At 39.1% G+C, this 21,564-nt stretch overlaps 1 protein-coding gene across 3 annotated transcripts in view; it reads right to left on the reverse strand.

Moving 5' to 3' along the window:
• The window catches only part of LOC122059580 (tRNA wybutosine-synthesizing protein 2/3/4), a 26,008-nt gene extending 5,003 nt beyond the window's left edge, over nucleotides 1-21,005 (reverse strand). Inside the window, exons 1-7 of one of the 3 annotated variants that reach the window (XM_042622449.1) lie at nucleotides 20,118-20,999; nucleotides 18,658-19,057; nucleotides 17,052-18,245; nucleotides 16,730-16,868; nucleotides 4,960-5,195; nucleotides 3,283-3,418; nucleotides 2,244-2,320 (exon numbers count right to left, since the gene is read on the reverse strand). In XM_042622449.1, coding sequence (XP_042478383.1) covers nucleotides 2,244-2,320; nucleotides 3,283-3,418; nucleotides 4,960-5,195; nucleotides 16,730-16,868; nucleotides 17,052-18,245; nucleotides 18,658-19,057; nucleotides 20,118-20,913 — 2,978 coding nt within the window. In that variant the 5' untranslated portion in view covers nucleotides 20,914-20,999. Of the gene's footprint in view, nucleotides 1-2,243; nucleotides 2,321-3,282; nucleotides 3,419-4,959; nucleotides 5,196-5,227; nucleotides 6,985-16,729; nucleotides 16,869-17,051; nucleotides 18,246-18,657; nucleotides 19,058-20,117 lie in introns of those variants that run through there. The other 2 variants (XM_042622450.1, XM_042622451.1) reach the window with 2 other exon arrangements.
• Between the last annotated feature and the right edge of the window lie 559 nt (nucleotides 21,006-21,564).

Here is a 21,564-nt window from a genome sequence, read left to right on the forward strand (position 1 = left end):
GGTGTGGGGGAGCTGGGGGCGGGCTTTGCTAACATCATCACATATAAAAAGCTTAATTTCACTTGTAAAAGGAAAGTAAATAAAAATAGAAAAAGAACTTTATCCTCCAACCGTAGGCTTAGAGAAGTTTCTCAATCTACCTAGAAAGCTAGGGACAAGGATAAGATTGAGTCAAATCCTGATTACACTACCAAATAAAGAATTAAATAAAATAACAGGCCCCACATATTGGATAAACCTTATTACCATACTTGATCCCGTGTACCCCATTAAATCCCAGGTTTTGGGCTTATAAAAAAATCCATTATAATAAAAAAGAACTCAAAAATAACAAACCCAAGGCTCGTAGAACCCAACCATGGGCCAAAATAAAGAATTCCAAGGCTCAATTGACCGATTAGACACCCTTAATAGCATCGAATACAAGTATACAACTTGGGTTTCCTTGGTTTATAGGTCAGGCTACATGAGTAAGTCAACCTATTTCTCAAGCTGACACTACTTCACAAATAAAGCAGTACCTGAACTCCCACTCTGATCCAAACCTTAGCCCAACATACTCGATTCAACTCAACAAAACCTTATCTCAACTAAATGGGGTCAGCTACATGAATCATGCTCAGCCATTCAACTCAATTTAAATTCATATTTGTTGCTAGCCCAAAGCCATACATGTCTTTCTCATAACTCCCCCCTCCCCCAAGATCATTTTCGGTCTACCATTGTTTTTGTGGCTCCTCAAAAATGCTTAATCTTAATGCAATTAAACTTTTTTGGATCCAATTAGTTAAAACTTGGGATCAGGATTGATCAGACTCAGCTAGTTGCAATCCAATGCAAGTTGATTCAGCCAAGTTTGGGCAGAAGCAGAGGTAAATAGTGTTGCTTAGCTGATTTCTTTGGGGGAACTGTATTGTACAGGTGTACCAGGCTCTGCCAATCCTGAGTTGACTCAACCAATCTGCCTCACCTGATGTCGATATTTAATACGTGGAATAGGTTAAGTTGGTCAAGCATAAAATCAAGGTAAAACATACTTGGTATAAATGGAACACACTGGTTTCAGATAAAGTAGTGTTCATTAACTTTTAAATGATAACTACATCCACATGGATAAGAAATGAACTACAACTCTGAGATCCTTAGGTTTTCTGATGCATAAATTTGATTTCCTGGCCCAAGCCCAAGCACAAACCACAGTCCTAACACACCAGCACAATCCAAACACCAACCTTCAGAATCCTTCATAAAGGTTTGATTTTTCAGGCATTTAGGTTAAGCAAGTTGCACCCAAGAGTGAATGTCAATGAGAGTGCCAGTTAGCTCTAGTTGAAGAAGCAGTACATGGCATTGGTTTCAATCACATTGGGGAAAAAAAATGACTTATATAATTAACTGTTTGCAGCTCCTGTTCTCTCAATTCTATTGATTTCCACTCAATGCATCTTTCGAGGCTTCGAGCTCATAAATCATAATATATATCATCAATGTTTTGTTCTAGAAAAAGACTTCAGACATAGGTTAGAATTCAACAAGCCCTTCAACTTGTTAATTGGCTTCCTTCTCTTGTCATCGCACCCCACCCCCCAAAAAAAAGTAACCAAAAAAAAAAAGGATATGGTGATCTATACCAACTACCAAGCTATAAGTCCTATCACCTATTCATAGTCTCGGAAGCTGTAATTCATGAGTAGAAGTTGTCATTTGCAACATACGCTACCCAACAATCCATTGACAGTGTCATAGAATATACCAAGGAAGAACCTCAACTCGCTCGCTTCTGGTCGGAGCTACTACACTCTAAATATTATGGTTGCTACACTATGAATACATTCATATCCATGTAATTTCCTTATGAAAATCACAATGTCAAGTGCCAGTGGAAATTCTGTAGTCAACAATCAAGTTCATATTTGGATAAAAGAGCCCTCGGTGCCCAAGGAAGAACCTCAACCTGCTGGCTTCTGGTCAGAGCTACTACACTTCAAACATAATGGTTGCCTACACTCTGAATACATTCTTACCCATGGAATTTCCTTATGAAACCTACAATGTCAAGTGCCAGTGCAAATACTGTAATCAATATTCAGTTCATATTTGGGCAAAAGAGTGTCGTATACTCGTATAAACAGCAACAAGTTACATAATGCAAGTTACTCTAGATTGATGGAATAATAAGACAAACTATTTCCTAAGGCTAAGACAACAGCTACAAGAAAGAAATTATGCAACAACAACAGCACCTCAATGCTCTAACAGCTGTAAGCCAGCTACCCTCACTTGTTGGCAATAGACCAAGGCAGACCCGATCAGCAACCCCCTGCCACAGCCAATAAAAACCATAAATAGTGGCAATTGTGAGTAAAATTACTATATTGTGATACTATCAACAAAGACAACTCATATCCCCACCCCCAAAAAAAATTTAAAAATAAAATAAAATATCTGTTTCGCATAGTAGAAAGTATCACATGACCAAAACTAATAAAAGAGGTCAAGTTGTTTAAAATATTCAGCACTGTGGATGGTTAAAAATAATTGGGAAAATTTTATTTTGATGGTCACACGATTAAGCTAATCAAGAATGATCCAGCATTTTGAACCACGTGGATAGTTGTTTTTTGCCTACTGACCACTGGATTAGCTGTACACTTTATGGATTAACTTAGCCACATGTCAAATTTCAAATTCAATCAGATAAAATCTCATGTATGTCCATGCATTCTTCTATTTTTCATCTGCCCATGCACCCTCTAGTCCCTAAGTTTTTAGAGCTTTATTTTACCATTTTGCAGGATTCAATTTGGCTCAAACTCGACATGTAGGCAGGGGACCTTGGGACATAACCATTCATAAAATTTGGGCCCCATGGGTTATGCCACATGGCATATATTTTGACTGTATTGAAAATATGGCCAGGCCCCTTCATATGACAGCACTCGAAAAGACAGCCCTCCTTCATATGGTAGAATGGTAGATCTCGAAAAGAAAGCCCCCCCCCCCCCCCCCCAAATTCATAAGCAAGACATGGGAAAAAGTGGCTTGGTCCAGTAAAAATTCAGGATGGATAGTTATCATAAGTAATAACCCAATCATGTTGATTTTTTTTACCCCAGCAGATCATCCAGTTAGGAATTTAACTGTGCATGAAAACACCACATGAAGAAATTTTATTGTCTTATCTGGCAGTCACTTTAGCCTATCATTGGTTACATCAGGTTTCCTCCTCTTTAATTGTAAATTGAGTACCAAATTAAGGCCAGGTACAGATACTACACATACCTTAGGTGCTATAACTCGGTTATCTCCTTCAAGTATAATACAACGATCAGCAACAGAATTGGCTTCAACATTATGTCGTAGAGCTTCTATAGCACAAGGATTCCACTCACAAGCATAAACCAGCTTTGCCTTTGCTCTGATTGATGATACATTACAATTACAAAACAATACATCTGAATAAGAAAACAGGTGATCCAAGGATTTGCAGCAGCTTGTGCTAAGAAGATCGACCAATACAATACCAACATTAGCTGTATCAAAGATACGTTATGTTGACCCATCAGTACAGGGTCCGCTTGTCCAGGCAAGAATCCAGACACAATTGAAAATCCTTGCTGGTCAAGTTGATGCTAAGGAGATTGACCAATACAACACCAGCATTGGCTGTGTCAAAGAAAAGTGATAACCACCACTACAGGGTCTGATTGTCCGGGCAAGAACACGGAGGATTGAAAATAATAACCCTCTGATCAAGCTGACGCTAAGGAGATCAACCAATACAACACAAGCATTGGCTGTACCAGAAGAAGAGTGATGTGGACCCACCATTACAGGGTCTCATTGTCCACGTAAAATTTAAACAAAATTGAAAATCCTGTGGTATATAATACTTTTCGGGCTTTGGTTTCCTGCATGGTCCACCTAGAAAGGCCAATATCTGCCACATGGAAGATGAAGCGTGGCCCAAATTTCCTGGGTATGTAAGGCATAGGATCCCCTATTTGCATATTGAGTTTTAGGTAAAATGGTGTTGGGATGTGTGAAATAAAGCCCTGAAAGTATCTTGAAAATGTTTGAAAATAAGCAACTTCTGCAAAATGGTTGAAAACAAAGGGATAGGCTGAAAATAGAAGGGAAAATGCCAATACATGGGGAAGGCAAATGATTGAATTTCACTCTGAAATTTTACAAGTGGTCAATAGTAGGTGGACCATGGAAGAAGACCTTCCTAGGTAGGGCAGGAAGAAGATCTTTCAACCTGAACAAACTGCCATATTTTCCAAGAGAGCTCTTGGTTGCTACATGGCCCACCTAGGAAAGGCTTCTTGCATGGTCAATATCTCCCATGTGGCAGTTCCCAAATTTTGTGGACAGGTAGACCCCAAGCCACCTACCTACATATCATATTTCAGCCCAAACAGATTTTGTCAAATAGCAATATGTACTTTGAAAAATCCAAGACTTAGGAGAGAGGAAAATAATGGCCCGTACCAGAAGGCATTCATGGACATAGAGATGCAAGCCAATACAGGGAGCATTTGATTGAACTAGACTCTAAAATTTGACATGTGGCATATCGAAACCATGTCCTCACCATCCAATAGTCCACATGGCACAATGAAAGAGGGCCAAGCAGGAAGCCTCTCCTACTTGGGCCGCACAAAATCCATACTATCTTAACCCCTCAATGAATTTGAAACAATGGCTCAGATCATCTGATGATCTAGAAGTTGGGAAAAATGGCAGGACCAACCTCCTGCATATTTGATCGCATGCATAGCCTACTTGATTGGTAGACCACCCAAAGATCAACCTGACAGTACCGTAGATCTCTTCAAAACGATGGCATTCATTATGCTATTGTTACTATTGACAAGACACCAGCATACAATTAAAAACAAAAGATTCTCGACAGTTCAGGAAAAATCAAACCAAATAAAGAACTGCAATACATACCCCACAAGAAATGGCAATACAAAATATCCAATTCCAGCAAACAAATCAACAACTACTTTATCTCTACAATCCAGGCAGGCCATGCGAAGCTTCTCAGAAAGATTTCCCCAGGAGAACATGCATTTCGTTGCATCAAAAGAATAGATAATTCCATTTTCACGATGATCAACCCAGCCATTGTCTCCCACAAGGATCTCCAAAGTACTATCCCTTGTTCCAGTAGGTGCTATGCAACCCTAGCAAGAGACATGAAGTTTATATAATGAATACTAAAATATGCCAATTCTCACTGTTAAGCTGTCACCTTTCAAGACATTTTTCTGTGAAGCACATTAAATAGATTTTTCATCAAATGACTATGATTGGAACTTGACTTCCAATACTCAGTCTTCAACACCGTCATCACTACATGCATATAAACGCTGGTGACGATGTCATAGCTCCAGCTAAAATTGATGACACCATATCAGCATGAGCTACTCAAGAAGGGAATAAGATAAATTTCCTTCCTCCAACGTACTTTTCCAAACCAATGCCTTGTATTTAAGTGGAAAAATGGTATTTTATTAACTTACCACTAGGGCTATAACATCATTGGATGCAAGCAAGGATTAAAGCATCGGTATCACATCAGAGGAGTATTTTAAAAGACGTATCGTATCGGATATACGCAAGATACGTATGGAAATGGTCAAGATATGCATGGAAATTCACACTTGGAGAAAAAAAACTATATATGAGCAATATATAAGATGTATCATATACAAACACTAAAATGGAAAACAACATATAACGAGACAAGTACATTCAATTCAAATTGTTATAAAAGATGAGGTATTTTCCATATTACTGACATACAATATATGTATATAAATTTTCCTACTCAGTATCAATTTTTTTTTTTTCCCCCAAAATCTATATACAAATTGATGCAGTAGTTTGTTTTACCTAAATCTACTCAAACATAGAAAAAAAAACAGATTTAAGAACAAAAATTTGCCAAAAAAAATTGAGTTTTTTCAATCTACCTATCTTGCGCTATGTTTAGCTTCAATTGATGATTTTTTATGCTTTAAACCTCTAAACATCAGTTTGATTGTAGATTTTGAATCATTTTTCTGTGAATGATTCAAACCCCAAGTCCAAGAAATGAAAGGGAAATCGATTGTGCAGTTGTTCAAATTTTGGAAACTTAAGTACCACCAGCAAAGAGAACATACTCTGTTTCAAAAGTGAAATGGGTTCTGTAGATACGTATCTTAAGTATTGGTATGCATCAGTGTGTATCAGTGATGCGGATTCGGATTCCAAGAACTGAAATCGGATCGCTTAGGGCCCACAAGAATGACTAAAAATCTCAAATTTAATGGTTGAAGGGTATTCTTGTAATTTCAGAAACAAGCAAGGCCTTGGAAATAATTATATGACAGCTGGGGTAGTTCTAGAACTAAAAACTTTAATATAAGGGCTTATTCTGAATTTTTTTTTAAGAAAAGTGGAAAAATTGTGAATAACTTGAAGTTTCTAATAAAGGGTGGCAAAATGGTAAATAGATGATGACTCAAACATAAGGGGAATTCTCAAAAGGGAAACAACGTACAAGATGGGGAGGGGTAGAATTGGAACTAAGTAAAATAAGTTAATTGAGAAGATAAGGGGTAAATCTGGAATTTGATAAAGTAAGGATGTAAAACCTAATTTATGAGGTCTTCTTCAACATTAGGCCACGATGGAACTCAAGACCAACGGCAGCCAGTCATCTTCAACTCGACCCAGCTCTTCAAACAAGGTCCAGGTACATGGAAGATCACATGCAGGTTCAATACATCACCAGCTCTGTCGGCTCTGTCCCTCACAGATGTCAAGCAAAGAACTTAGACCTAATATTCCAATCTTGAGTTTTCTTCAGGCGATAAACAGAGACCAGATCTGCAATCGATCGATTCACACAACAAGATCAAAGCTTTGGGGTTAATGTTACTCGATTTGAGTCACCTCCATGGCAGCTTCCTTCGTCCCAAACCTCTAACTCAATCGATCACAAAACAGGGGTCAGCAAGCTCCCTTTTGTCTGATGGTTTTACCGCCCAGCAGAGACAGGAAAACAGTGACCAAAGGAAATAAAAGAGTAATAAAAAAGAGAATGAAAAGAGAAAAAAGAGAAGAAATTGGAAAATTTTAGAGGAAGAAGGGGGAATCGGCAACCATGGTTTTCATACCAAAACTCTTAATCAAATTTCTATTCTTCAAAACTAAAACTGAACTTCTTCATCGTTTACATATCCAATATATAGAAAAAAAATCAAAAAATTAATGGCAACTAACTTAAAATGGAAACTAATTTAAAATTAGAAACTAACTAATTTCAAAGAAATTGTTTCTAAAACAAAAGAAAATCAAATCAAAAAGATTTTTTTTTCCCTAAATCCATCGTGAATCTGCATCAATCAGCCAATACCTATGGATACATATGGATACACTTCACTTTTTGCAAAAAGGGTATCGTGTCAGTTAGTATAGTATCAGTACCGATTGATTTCAATAAGTATCCGCCGATACGATATGATATGTTCAAATACTTCAAACCATGGATGCAAGTGCACATAAGAAACACACCCACATACCTACATCGGAACAAGCACATACTTTGCATCTCTCTCTCTCTCTCTCTCTCTCCCCCTATGAATCAGCAACTGGTCTATAAATTTTTTGTTAATGCATAAATATTAGGAAACCAGTGATTCAAACAGTCAATTAATAGTGATGCACCTGATAAACTAAAAACATTAGCTTCAATTAAATCCACAATAAATGATTTTCATGCTAATTTTTTTTTCCTCATCCCATAATTGGGTTCAAATATTTGGGTTGTTTTGAAGACACGGTTAGTGATGTAGTTCAGCCCAAAAAGAAGCAAACAAAGCCTGCGATAGGAGGGAGCTAGCTGAAGAAACAAGCTTACGGTTCTGGTATTGGTTCTCTTTGACACAGAATTGGTTCCTTGTTGAACATATGATATTGTTAAGCCTCTACCCTATAGGCCTCCTTAACGATTATATGTGTGAAGTGGAAGATTTGTTGTTGAGATATATTCATCATATCTTGCTAAGATATATTCAACAAATCTTGCTGAATATTCTCTCCTAGTTGTTGCTTTATGTAGTTTCTAATTCTATAATTATTTACTTAGTCTTCTAAGTTATATAGCTAAGTAATAATTTCTACTTTTGAATTGTTTCTTTTTTCTTGTAATGGGATGATCCTCCTTTTGGAAAGATCATAGTTTTGAGATTCTCTTTCTTTTTTCACCCTTCTCACGCAGGAAATGATTTTATTCTTGTAATTGTTGTCAGATATAATAAAGAGGTAGGGCTACAGCCCTCAAATTTGTTCTCTTATGTGAGAATATGCACTATGGTGATTCCGTTGCAACTACCAAGGTGGTGAAGCCTTGGAGGAAGGGTGGTGAAGCTGACTGCCAGCCGTAGGTGATGAAACCTTTAGTCATATCATTCTTCTTTCCTTCTTCATCTTCATCTCCCTTCTTATTGCTCTCCAAAAGTTCTAGAACTCATATACCTTCAACCACAATCTCTAATGGAGACTAATAAACTCTATTTTAATTTCTCTTCTCAATTCCTTTGTTGCTTTTACTTTCCTTAACATTCTACGGGACTTTTTCAAAGCCTATTAATATAGAACTAGAATCACAAGTGATCATAATCTCATGCAGGATCTAAAATTCTGGCTGAATAGAGAAGATGTCCTCCAATAAGCTTGGTTCTAACTCTCAAACACTCTCACAGCAAACAAATAAAAGGAAAAAAAAAGAAGAGAAAATTCGATGGAGGGTTGAAAAGGGGCAAGAAGAACTAGTGAATGGGCATCTCACCCCTCGAGTTTAAGAATTTCACTTAGGGCATCTCACCCACAACAGCATAAGCCATCTTTTCTTTTTTTATTAATAAATTCGTGTTCAATATTGTAGCCCCTCACAAACTTATATAGAAGACTCAAAACTGGCTCAAACACTAAAAAGGAAAGGCTTCACCCAATCTCTAACTAAATGAAAAACTTAAACTGACTAGAAAACTGAAATAACAAAGGAAATAGACTCAAAACTGGACTCTAGCTAAGCTAATGAATTAAATCCCGTTTTTCAACTTTCTACCCATATTTTAAGTCTATTAAAGTGGCACATTACAAAGAAAACCCATTGGATCAAAGGCCTAACGCATACATAACCCAACCTAAGGCTTATTTGCCATAAAATAAGCCCATTAAGTGACTTATCTACACCTATTGTCCTGCAATTCATAGTTTTATCCATTTTGGGCAACAAAACTCTAGACAAGCATATCACCCTAAACCATGATCGAATGGTCTTCAACTTGTAGTATGTTGTTTAAGTTTTTAACTCCTCTGCATTCGACCCAAGTCTTGTGTTCGTCCAATCAGTCATTTGTGAGTTCTAGTTGTTTTCTTCAAATTTCTAATTTTGTCTCATTAGTTTCTCATTTATATTATTGCTTGTTCCTCTAAATCTAACTATTATATTTCTTTGATAATTTAACCATATATTCACTCCATTAGGACATCCATTCTATATTAATTTCAGCCCCATCGAATATATGATTTGCTAGTTCTAATTATATTTATTTCTACCCAAATTCATAGTTTTTGGTACACTACAAATAGAAGGTTCCATATAAACCAATCATCCAAATATTCCCTTGAATTTTTGGGTTATCTTTTATTCCATCACTCAAATCCATCCAATCAAAGTAACAAAGAACTCCAAATTGAAGAATTGAATTGGACTAATGATATTGATTATTGAATTATCAAAATTACTTCGATATCTTGTTTTCTAATTCAAATTTTTGTAGAATTTTTTTTTTTCACAGGGATTAAGGATTCGGTGCTTACCCAACTATAACGTAGCATCTGACTCAAATCTGACATCTTATCTTGCCTTATTCCGTTTTTCGTATATGGAATAGAATAGAGATTTAGGCTTAACTAATTCTATCTTGTGTACCCTTCTTTCCACGCTCTTCCTGCCCGTTATTCTTGGCATCAAGGAATGGAACGGAATTTTCTTGATTTTAGTTAAAGCTATTGTAGCAGCTAAAGCAGCCATTGGGTTAGCTATTGTTTAGTTAATCTTTCTTGACTGAAAAATATGAGATGGCTTCATGTTCATGTCCTATGATTCATTATTCTCTTTCTTATATAGAAGCAATAACAAAGAGTATCAAATTAGGGGAGGGTTATCTTGATGTAGGACTACCTTCGGCCTAGTTTAACCTAAGTATGCAATGACCAAAAAATTAAGATTATGGACAAAAACCAAATAAGATCAAAACTAGCAAATCATTAACCATATATCTGATGGGGCTGAAACTAATATGTAATGGAGGCCCTATAGGCGTATATGGTTAAAATATCAAAGAAAAATGATGGTTAGATTAAAAGAAACAAGAAATAATAGAAACTAGAAACTAAAGAAGCAATAAATTTGAAGAAAAACAACAAGAACTCACAAATGGCTAATTGGATGAACAACAGACTTAGGTCAAATGTAGAGGAGTTAAACAACATATTAAAAGTTGAAGATCATCCAAATATAGGTAATGGAAATATGAATATCTAAAGTTTGGTGGTATAGATTGGACAGAACTGAGAGTCGTATGACAATAGACTTCGAAGAAAATCTTGCCAAAAAAAAAAACTAACTAAAAAGAGAAATTAAAATAGGGTTAAGGATCACCACTAGAGGCTGCGGATGAAGGTATATGGTAATCGGAACTTCTGCAAAATAGTGAGAAAGAAGAATAAAAGGAGATGAAGATGAAGATGAAGATGAAGATGAAGATGAGATGCAATTGCGTTTCACCACCCTCCTTCCACGGCTTTACTACATTGCAGCTGCAATTGAATCACCAAAGTGCACACTCACACAAGAGCACAAATTATATCTAAAGCCAAAATCATGGGTAGTAGCCCCAGCACTCCTTCATTGATAATAACTAACATTGATTACAATAATAGATATTCTTTTCTACGTGGGAAAGGTGCCAAAAAGCAAGAGAATCTCAAAATTGAGATCTTTCCAAAGGAGTATCCTTGTTATTAAAAACAAATAACTCAAAAATAGAAACTATTACTTAGCTATAACTTAAACACTAAGAAAGCAATTGTAAAATTAAAAATTAGATACAGCGACAACTAGGAAAGAATATTCAACAAGATATGTTGAATATCCAATACCAAATCTTCCACTTCACACATGTAATCATCAAGGAAGGGCCCATAGAATAGTGTAGACTCTAGAGACAACAAAACCATACATAGTTAAAGAACCAATTCTAGTTCAAACAAAACCAGAACTATTAGCTTGGTTCTTCAGCTAACTTCCTCCTATCGTAGAATCTGCTTGCTCCTTTTTGGAACTGAGCTGCATCAGTTAGAGGAACTCTTCTATATGCAGTTAAGCATATAACAATAATATATTGTTTCAATCTGAGAGTTGGATATTGCTCTCTCAAAATGTGGGATCCCACTTAACCATGATAGATTTTGCATTTTCCCTTGTTACCCTCTCCATTATGCTATTAGCTTCTTCATTATTTCATTATAGTTTACAACACCATTTACACTTTATTTTTATCTTCTTAAATCTGACCCCTATTGTAGAAATGTTTGTATGAATGTTTTGCTGATCCTCAGGTTTGTAGTCCATGTAATGGGCATCCATTGAGGTGGCATGCCTTATAGATGCAAATGTGACATCAATTTTTGGATTAGAATCAACATAATGTAGGCATCCTTCTCAAGAATAGAACTACTGCCCTCGCAGTCTATCAAACAGCTGAAACATGTTTTGCCGGGTTCTCAACGAAATCAATTTCAATGGTAGTCGCAAAACAGATCCCACCCATATGGAGAATAAGGCCTACAATTAGCATATCTTTTTCTCTCTTTTTTTTTTTTTTTTTTTTTTTGGGTGGGGGGGGGGGTGGGTTTGGTGGGTGGGGGTGGTGGTGAATGGTGGTTGGGGAGGGGAACCATTTTGACAGAGGTCCAACCACTGTAGAAGACCATCCTTATATTTTACATGAATCAGAATAAACAGATATTGGATAATAAAAAAGGCGCTTCCACCACATAATGTGCATCACCCAGTATCATATGCATTTAAACCCGAACTATGTATATGAATCCACAATGGTTACCACCAATGAATTGTCATTATTAGTTTTTTCTTTTTTGAATGAATAAATAAATTTGGGAGAGGGATAGGTATGCTAGCGTAGTACTTAGGAATTAGGAATGCTAGCGGCATTTTAACCGTAGGATTTGATCAACATGAATTGAACCGTTGGATGGAGAGAAGATATACAAATTTTCAATTTACGGTTGCAACACCTTTACTCTCTCTCTTTCTCTCTCCTCGCCGGAAAAAGTTTACTGAAACCAGCCGGAGAAAGCGAAGTTGGGTTTTTTTTTTCCTTTCTTTTATCGATTTGCAAAGTGCAGCTTGAACATCAGCAGCAACTGCGGCGGCGGTGGCGGCGGCGGCTGAGGCTGCGGCGGCTCTTTCTATCGATTTGCAGAGAGAACATCGGCAACAATTTTTTTTTGGATCACGGATAGAGCAGGAAAAGAGAAAAGCGGGGAAGATGCAGAAAAGCAGGGAGAGATGCCGCTGCCGTCGACGAACTTGATGTGGGAGCTGTCGTTGCCCAACGGTGCCGATCGGAATCACGAATTAGTAAAGCAGGGAAGATGCAAAAAAGCAAGGAGAGATGCCGCTGCCGTCGACGGACTTGATGTGGGAGCTGTCATTGCCCAGCGGCGCCGATCGGAATCACGAAATCGTACCGCTGCCGTCGCTGTTATCGCCGCCGTCGCTTCCGCCGCAGCCGCAGTTGCTGTGGTTTACCAGATAGCACCGCTACTGTCGACAACAGCGGCAGTGCCAACTACTTTGCTTCCTCCAGCTAGATCCGATGAATGAATGATTTTTGCCGGCAAGGAGAGAGAGAGAGTAAAGGTGTTGCAACCGTGCATTGAAAATTTGTTTTTCTCTCCATCCAACGGTTCAATTCATGTTGATCAAATCCTATGATCAAAATGCCACTAGCATTCCTAATTCCTAGGTACTACGCTAGCATACCTGTCCTTTTCCCAATAAATTTATGCCCAAAGCGAAAAGAAAATACAAGGGGAAAGTAAGGGGAGGGGAGGCTTAAGCCAACAAGGAAGACCCAACACCAGGGGGAGCAAAGCAAAAGGCAACAAGTAGAACAATAAAAATAATGACAGCAAAATCAAAACCAGTAAACATCATAGGGCCAAGAGGACCAAACCAGCAACGAAAGCCACAACAAGAGACGGGAGGGAGAAGGTCAAGTGGAGGTGGGAGGGACGAGGTCAAGTGGTGGGGGGAGGGTTGGGATAAGACACCAAGAGGAGATTATGTGATCATTTCTAGAAGAGTGGGGGATCGGCTGGGATCGAATGGAATGGAGGGATTGAATTTTTGCGGTAACATCAAAATAGATGGTTTTCCAAATCTTTTCCGGGGAACGGGAGTTGGAAGACCATCTACGAATGTTATGCTCCATCCAAAGATGGGAGATAGTAGCAGAGAAAGGTAACTTACCAATGGTGTCGCAAATGGAGGTAATGTCGTTAGACCCAAATCTGCAGGAACTTTTAGACTAAAGAACAACCAAACCAGTCTCAAATAGGTAGCAGAAAATCAGACTTGAAACACAGTCCAGAATTACTATCAGTCTCTAGAACAATAACACAGAGAACAAATAGTATAACAGCAGCCCTTAGAATTATACCAGAGATAAAATAAGACCATTAACAGATTTGAATAACAGAATACACAATCTGCAGTCCAGGAATCAGCAGCAACACTAACAGAAATATCGGCTTCAGGAAATAGCAGTTTCAGTCCACTAAAAGACAAAAAAAAGGAGATTTTGAATATCTCTTCAATGGCTGAGCAGAATCAGCCAATATGTGGATCGAACCACACTGGTATAGGGAGGAACAATCGAACAAAAATCTGGCACAATCGGAAGATCAGATCAGGTCCTTCCAGCAGGGGCGGATACTCTGTTTTGCAGAGTTTTCTGGGCAGCAGAAATTTAAGATATAAATACCTGGATCGATGAGCAGCAGTAGGATACTTGAGGAAGCTTGGAAAGGAAAAGAATACTTGAAGAATGAAGATCCTCCTGGGCTTCACACTGCAAGGAGTTGTTGGATCGAACACCAACCCATCACTGTGATTAGACACACAAAAGTTCTCTTGCAAAGAAAGCAGCAGCAGCAGCAGCAACAAAATAGTTTTTGTCAAAATCGTGGCTCATAAAAGAGCCCTCTTCTTTATTTAGCAACTCAGAGTTACTAAAAACTGATTACAAGAAGTTACTAAAAATTGAAAATTGGAATCTAATGAAAATAAAAACTAGTCTTCACATAAATTAGAAACCAACAATGACTTGAAATTATAAACTAATTTAGGATTTCAAAATAGAAACTAAATAACTAATTAGTAACCCCATCAGAAGCCCAAATCGTGGGCTGACTTGGACCAGATCTGGGTCGACCCAGTCAGCCACTTGGGTCGACCTTGGTCTTGGTTCTCCTTGTGTAAACCCTTGTCGGTACTGCATCAGGAGGAGCCGGCGAATGTCATGTCAACCCAAATACATTCCCTCTCAAATGGTAGAATGGCCCTAGGAGAAGGCCAGCAACAAGCAATAACAGTTTTTCACACCAGGGTGGAGAGGGGACAAGAGAAGAAGAGGTGGGGGATATCTTCTTGATTAAGGGGGGCAAAGGCAACAGGAGAGGTTGACCTGGATGTGACGGTGAATAAGGAAAGACTGCGTGGGAAGGCAGCTAGAGAGGCATCTCTAGGTGGTGAAGCTGTGAAGAGGAATATGGCCTTTGAACCAGACGAGATCACGCCATGGAACAACAAGGCCAGAGGATCTGACAAAGAACCAAGCAGAGGCAGAGGAGAACAACTTATTAGATGAGGGAAGCCAGACACATTTGTCCTCCCTACCACGGTGCCCAGGGGGAATGGGGGGAGGGAGGACCACAAATCCGCAAGAGGGGGAGGGGAGGAGAGGCAGGAGGGGCCCAACCCAGAGGGGAGAAAATGGAGAAGACAAGAGTGGATTTGGGAAGATCGGAGGAATAGATGATCCTAGGGGTGACAAGGGAGGAAAGGATGCCCGAAGGGTGCCAGGGGTCCATCCAAAGGGAAGTCGCCTGCCCATTTCCAATAATAGTGGAACAGGCAGTAATGGCAAGGGGTCTGAGGCTGAGGATTTCCCGCCAAATCCAACAGGCATCAGAGGGGTTTGGGCAAGTCTAGAGAGAGTTGTGGGTAAGCAGATATAAGTGAACCCAGTCAACCCAGATGCTCCTCTGCTTGGAGGCAAGCTTCTAGATAAACTTCAGGATGCCCACAGAGTTGACCTCCTTTGTTCTTCTGATACCGAGTCCCCCTTCAGATTTGGGAAGATAGACCTTTTCCCAAGATAGGGGATGGAGGAACTTGGAGGAGTCAGAACCTTTCTAGAGGAAGGAACAGAAGAGCCTTTCAATGGAGGTGACAGAAGGACGGACAAAGATCCTAGACCAAAAGAGGTAAAGAGTTGGAGGGCAGATCTGATAAGAATAAGCCAACCAGCATAGGAGAGGAGCTTGCCTTTCCAGAGCTGGAGCCTCTTCCTAATAAGATCAAGAATAGGGGAGCAAAGGTAGGTAGAAAGCCTAAAAGAGATGAGAGGGAGAACCCAGGTATTTGACTAGTAAGGAGCCCAGAGAGAAACCAGTGATACCAAGAAGAAGGGATTGAGTCTCAGAAGAGACACTAGAGAGGAAAAGGTTGGATTTGAGAAGTTTGATGGCGAGGCCGGAGGGGGATTCGAAGGAATGAAGAGCATCCATGATGGAAGAGATGGAGAGGGAGTCATCTTTAGAGAAGATCATGATGTCATCTGAAAAAACAAGGTGGGTGAGGTAGAGGGACTTACACTTAGGAATAGGGGAGATGAGATGAAGATCCGAGGCAGATTGAATGGAACGGAAAAGAACCTCAAGGGAAAGAGAGAAAAGGAACGGGGAGAGAGGGCAACCTTGACGGATTCCCCTCCTCGAGAGAAAGTAACCAGTAGGACTACCGTTGACTAAAACAGTGTCATTATTAGTTCATTCCTTATTATTCCTACTATTTTATAGCATCATTTCTTTTACCATCTTCCAAATTCCAATAAATGATAAGTTATGGAAAACTCATTTGCAATGGCACAGGCATGTGCAATGGAGGCCTTTGAATGCTCCAGTGCAGGGGTGATTTGATTCAGAATGAAGGAGCTAAAAGAGTCAGGGGTAGGCATAAAATGAATCCAGGATAAGTGTCGAGGAAGACATGCATAGCTTAAACATAGTAACAAATATGGCTTTGAATAGAGCTCATTGGAGAATAAAGATCCATGTAGCAGATCCCATTTAGTTGGGATAAGGCTGAGTTGAGTTTTATCCCTTTCAGCACCTATTGACATTTGAAATGTCTATGAACAATGATCAAATATCCACCAGAATGGAATTGACAAGCTAAGCTGCAGCAGAGAAGACTACATTGGCATGGAGAATTACATTTTAAACTCATCAAAAGAACAGTAACAACTTGGCAAATACAGCAGACCAGAGTGAGTTGGCAACATACTTGGCGTGCAAGCCGACGGGCACCAAGTGATTTGGCAACAATGGACCAAAGTTCATCCCCAATTGAATTCCATGCTGGATCCTTAAAGGATGATACTGGAAGCACAACAATATCTCCAAGACGCTCCCACCTAAAGCAGCTGAATTGTCAATCCAAAAGATAATGCAAGTGAAATATAAAGCAATAGAAACATTCCATCAAATCCATGCCAATATGAATTGAGGATGCAAGCTTCTAATTGTAGAATGCATACTACCTAGGGATCACAAATTGATACTAAAAGAAACAGTGGAAACCAAATATTACAGTGAAAACCACAAACCTGATGGGTAACTGCTCTAACAAATGTTGTGGGAGGCCTCGGTCCTTGAGCAAATAGCTGACTGCTTCACTCATTATCTTTAGTGGAGATCTTGGAGACTTTCTGATGCGGACCACCTCATCTTTTAGTATAGAACCACCACATGCTAACAAAAAATTCAATGCCATAGGGCAAGACAACTCATTTATTAGGACCCCCTTTTCTGTGGATGGCATGACAGAATGAAGTCCACCTTTACTACCAAGGGCATCTCTTAGATCATGTTCCTTTTCATTAAACAAGGCACAGAATTTTTCAGTAATAGGTAGGCAAATAAGCAGTTCATCTTCACATGAATAAACCTTTCTTCCAAGATCTAGCCATCCAAATTTCTTCAGGATATCCTTCCCCAGTTTAGCATATTTTCTTCCAAGTTGAAGAACCCAATGCTTGGCACCCATCTGAAGTTCAGAACTCACAGAAACTACATCAGGCTCATAATTTGAGTACGAATTTTCAGTAAATTTTGTTCCTAGAAATCTCCCAGTAACTAAGAAGTCATTATTCTTCACAATTGCCTCTTCAGGCTGGTGCTTGATAGCCGTTTCATCCAAGTCAGAAGGAAAGATGACATTATCAGGAGATATTAGTGGGAGCAAACTCATTTTCATAGGCTCAGTAAACCTTGTTCCAAAGGCGTAACATGATGCACCACCACCTATCACAACAAGATCATCACCAACAATATTGACTGTGCTACGTACAAACAGGCATTTTTCAAGTGAGTCAAGCATCACAAATTTCCAAAGACGGGAGTGGAGATCAAGTAATGCTACCTCTTGATAATGCTGTCTCACAGGACAGCCCCCAATAATGCCAAGATAGTTCTTATAGACAAACATAGAATGTGAGAACCTTGAATGTGGGGCTCTCCCTGCTGTCTTCTCCTTTTTCCACAGACATGTTTTAGTATCAAAACTGTAAAGGTCACCTAGTGGTTTTTCCCCATCGTATCCTCCAAACATAAACAGTTGAGACCCTTTTGCAACCAATGAATGGGAATGACGGGCACATGGCCATTCCCCCGAGATACTTATGTCGCTCCACCTTGAATTCTCCATGTCAAGGATATGCATGGAAGAACAGATCACTTCATTATTAAGGCCACCAAATACATAAATTTTTGAGCCTACAGCTGCTGCTGCATGCCTCTGCCTGGATGACAAATGTTATGTTAGAATGGGAAATCAACAGTCAGGATATCTCTGAAGCTGCAATTTGAAGAAGAAAAATACACAATATAAAGTTAAAAGCTTCAGAAGATGAACAAAAAAAAAAAAATGATAACTAGCTTAATGGTTTATTTTTCCTTTTCTCCTCTTGTTCAATGGATGATAGTGTAGCAGCACTTTATCTAAATTTTCTTTTTCTTTTTTTTCTTTTTGGGTGTATCGATCATTTTGTGAAAATGCTTTCACTTTAACTATGGCATGCCAATCAGAAAATGATAAGCTTAATGATTAGCATGAAATCCTTTCGAGGCAACATTTCAGGACAAACTCATCATTTAGTTAAGCATTTTAACAGGAAGCATCCAGAAATGAGTGAAAGTACAATAAAACATCACCTAGGATAGAACATATTGCCGTTACATTCTAGCAACGTCCATTTATTTTTATCCGTATCAAGAACCCAAACATCATCCAGAATTTTTGTAGGATCACCCCTGCCTCCAATGATGAAAACATACTGTCCAATTACCGAGGATGTGTGACCCAAGCGAGGAGAAGGAAGTTCCTCAACATTTATGGCATTCAATATTCCGGAAAATGGTTCAAGTACTAAAGATTCATTTCTTCGTGCATGTCTTCCCAACCCTCCAAAGCCACCAAAAACTAAAATCTTTGTGTGGTTGGTGTTATTTAAGGTACAGGCAGAATGACCCCAAAGAAAAAGCTTCTCAACCGGTTCCCCAACAATAACTACCTGGGTCACGGAAATACTGCACCCAGTATCTCTTGATAACCCTGCAAACAAAGGAGGGATTCAAACTCATTGTCAAGGTAAAGGAAACAGTCTCCTGTGACAAAATTCACTGACAAAAGAGGCTGGAAAATGAATGTAATATATTGAGTTTTTGGGTAGTAGTCAACATTTAAAACAACCATACTTCCTATATAACAAATAAATTTATTTTGATGAATAAATGGAGAAGACCTGGCACGGGTCTATGGAATAAGAATGAGACCTACGCTGCAGTTATAGTAGAGTTTTGCTGGCCCAGACACTAATATTTGGGGATTGAAATCGTCTCTGCACCAGGTGGCAGAATGTGTCATCACATAGACAAGGAAATGGAAGTAATCATCAAGTGAAATGCATGCTTGTTTGCGCATTTGTCAGTTGATAAAACAAAACAATTAAAATGAATAAAAAGTTACAGAATATAAGAAACAATTCCATTGTATGGTTTTAGCATCCTAAATAAATCAAGAAGTAAACTTATGCACATACCTTCAAACTACATGAACTAGCAATATCCCCTTATATGAGTTACATATTTTGGTACATATGGCAATCAATATGTTGTATGTGAAATAATATGTGCATACATGTGAATGATATAAGAAAGTTTCGATATGATCCAATTTAGATTTCAGGACTGACACATCTTAAAATATGGTTATCATATTTCGATGGAAGAAAAATCAGCGAAGAAGGTTTTCATCCTCTATACAGTTTTACACCACAGCCAGGTTGTGAACCCAACTAATGAACATCCCAAATTCTAATTCAAATGAAGGCACCGTACTACAGAAATAATACTTCAACAAACCCCCATATGCCGGGCAAATTTTCAACTTCGCCCAATCAGTAAAAGGTCAACACTGTTTCACTTACCATGTTTTCACCATAAACATGATAACTCAAAAACCATATCCTGTCATTAAAACTTAAGAGAAGCAGTTCTGATTGTTATTTAACTGACCCAATGGTTCTCACTTCTATAATTTTCACTTTTCAATTTGCTAAAAAATTCATACTTGTGAAACCTGAACCAGCACTACATTACTAATCAAATCGTACCAATTTGGGTATCCGCATCTGTACTCGCCGCGTTGCAGTCTTCAATCATCAGTTGGGCAGAATCAATAGTCGGTTCATCAACCACACCACAATCTTCACTAGCCAAAGTATATTTCTGACTCTCCAGTGCCGGCTGTGTAGGTCCCGAAAGACCACGGCTCTGCAACACTTGGAGAAAAGCTTCAGTTCTCTTCCTATTCATCTCCATCTTCTCATTCGCGATTCCGACGAGGTACGGAACATACTCCGGCGAGACCATGATCCGACCAGTCTCTCCCAGAGGCACCTCCAGACGTATAGAACATCTAACAGCGATTATGATACGCTTCTGAACATTCGTTATGCCCGATTCCCTAAAGCCGCAAGAAATGGCGGTGGAAACCAGAGACTGAGCAGAAGAGATGTCTTTGCATTCGACGGCGAGTATGAAGGGTTCGAACCTGAAAACAAGCTCGCCCTGCTGCTCTGAGCGAGTCGATTCGGCTCCGAAGAGGAGGTCGACAACCGAGTCGGGATCGGCGGGGTCGTGGGTTATGAAGAGCCAAGAGCCGCCTCTGGCTTTCTTCTTCTTAATGGCGGTGGTGGTGGTGGTGGAGGTGGAAGAAGTGGTTTGGGAAGGTTGAGAGAGGATGGAGATACGGCCGGAGCAAGAGCTGGTGGTGAAGTAAGAAGAATGTTGGTTGAGGGCTCTGATGAGAGGTATTATGGGCGTGTCTAATGTGCCCTTGGGGGACTTGTCCGTCTCTTCTGATGCTATGGCTGCAAGTGCACTTGCCTTTCTCTTCTCAAACTCCATGGCTCACTTTTCTCTCTCTCTCTCTCTCTCTCTCTCTCTCTCTCTCTCCTTCTGTGACTGCGCGTATTCTAACCTTGAGAAGAAGGAAGAAGAATGAAGTAAATTTAATAATATTTAAAATTTAAGCAATTGAATTCCAAATTTACCAAACTACTGTACCATTGCTAATGCGCTTGTTGGGAGGCAAAAAGCCTTGCCCACGGTTTTTTTTTTTTTTTTTTCTTCATAGAATCTCATCGGCGCAAACAACACCAGCACATAGGGCCAATGAGAAATTGCATGGGAGCATTTTCAGCACATGACAGGGAGAAAGTCTCACAGTCTATTGTGTCTACCTAGTTTGGGCGTTGCCTGCACCAAACTCGTAGGGATCTTTTTCTATAAAAGAAGTCCATGGTTTTTTTTTTTGAGTGGAAAGAAGCCCACTCTATTTATCACATGACAAAACACACAAATGTTTCCCACGATTGAAATGAAAGAACCGAATGAAACCCACGAGGAATATGTCAATACACGAAAGGGTACATAATTGAATAAAATCACAAAATTAGAAACTTTACCTAAGTAGAATCCTAGATTATTTCCAACATATCCATTAGTTTGGAACTTAGGATAGCCAAATCATCCTATTTACCAAAAGAGAAAAACACA

The sequence above is a fragment of the Macadamia integrifolia genome, chromosome 13 (genome assembly GCF_013358625.1).
Source record: "Macadamia integrifolia cultivar HAES 741 chromosome 13, SCU_Mint_v3, whole genome shotgun sequence".
Lineage (NCBI taxonomy): Eukaryota > Viridiplantae > Streptophyta > Magnoliopsida > Proteales > Proteaceae > Macadamia > Macadamia integrifolia.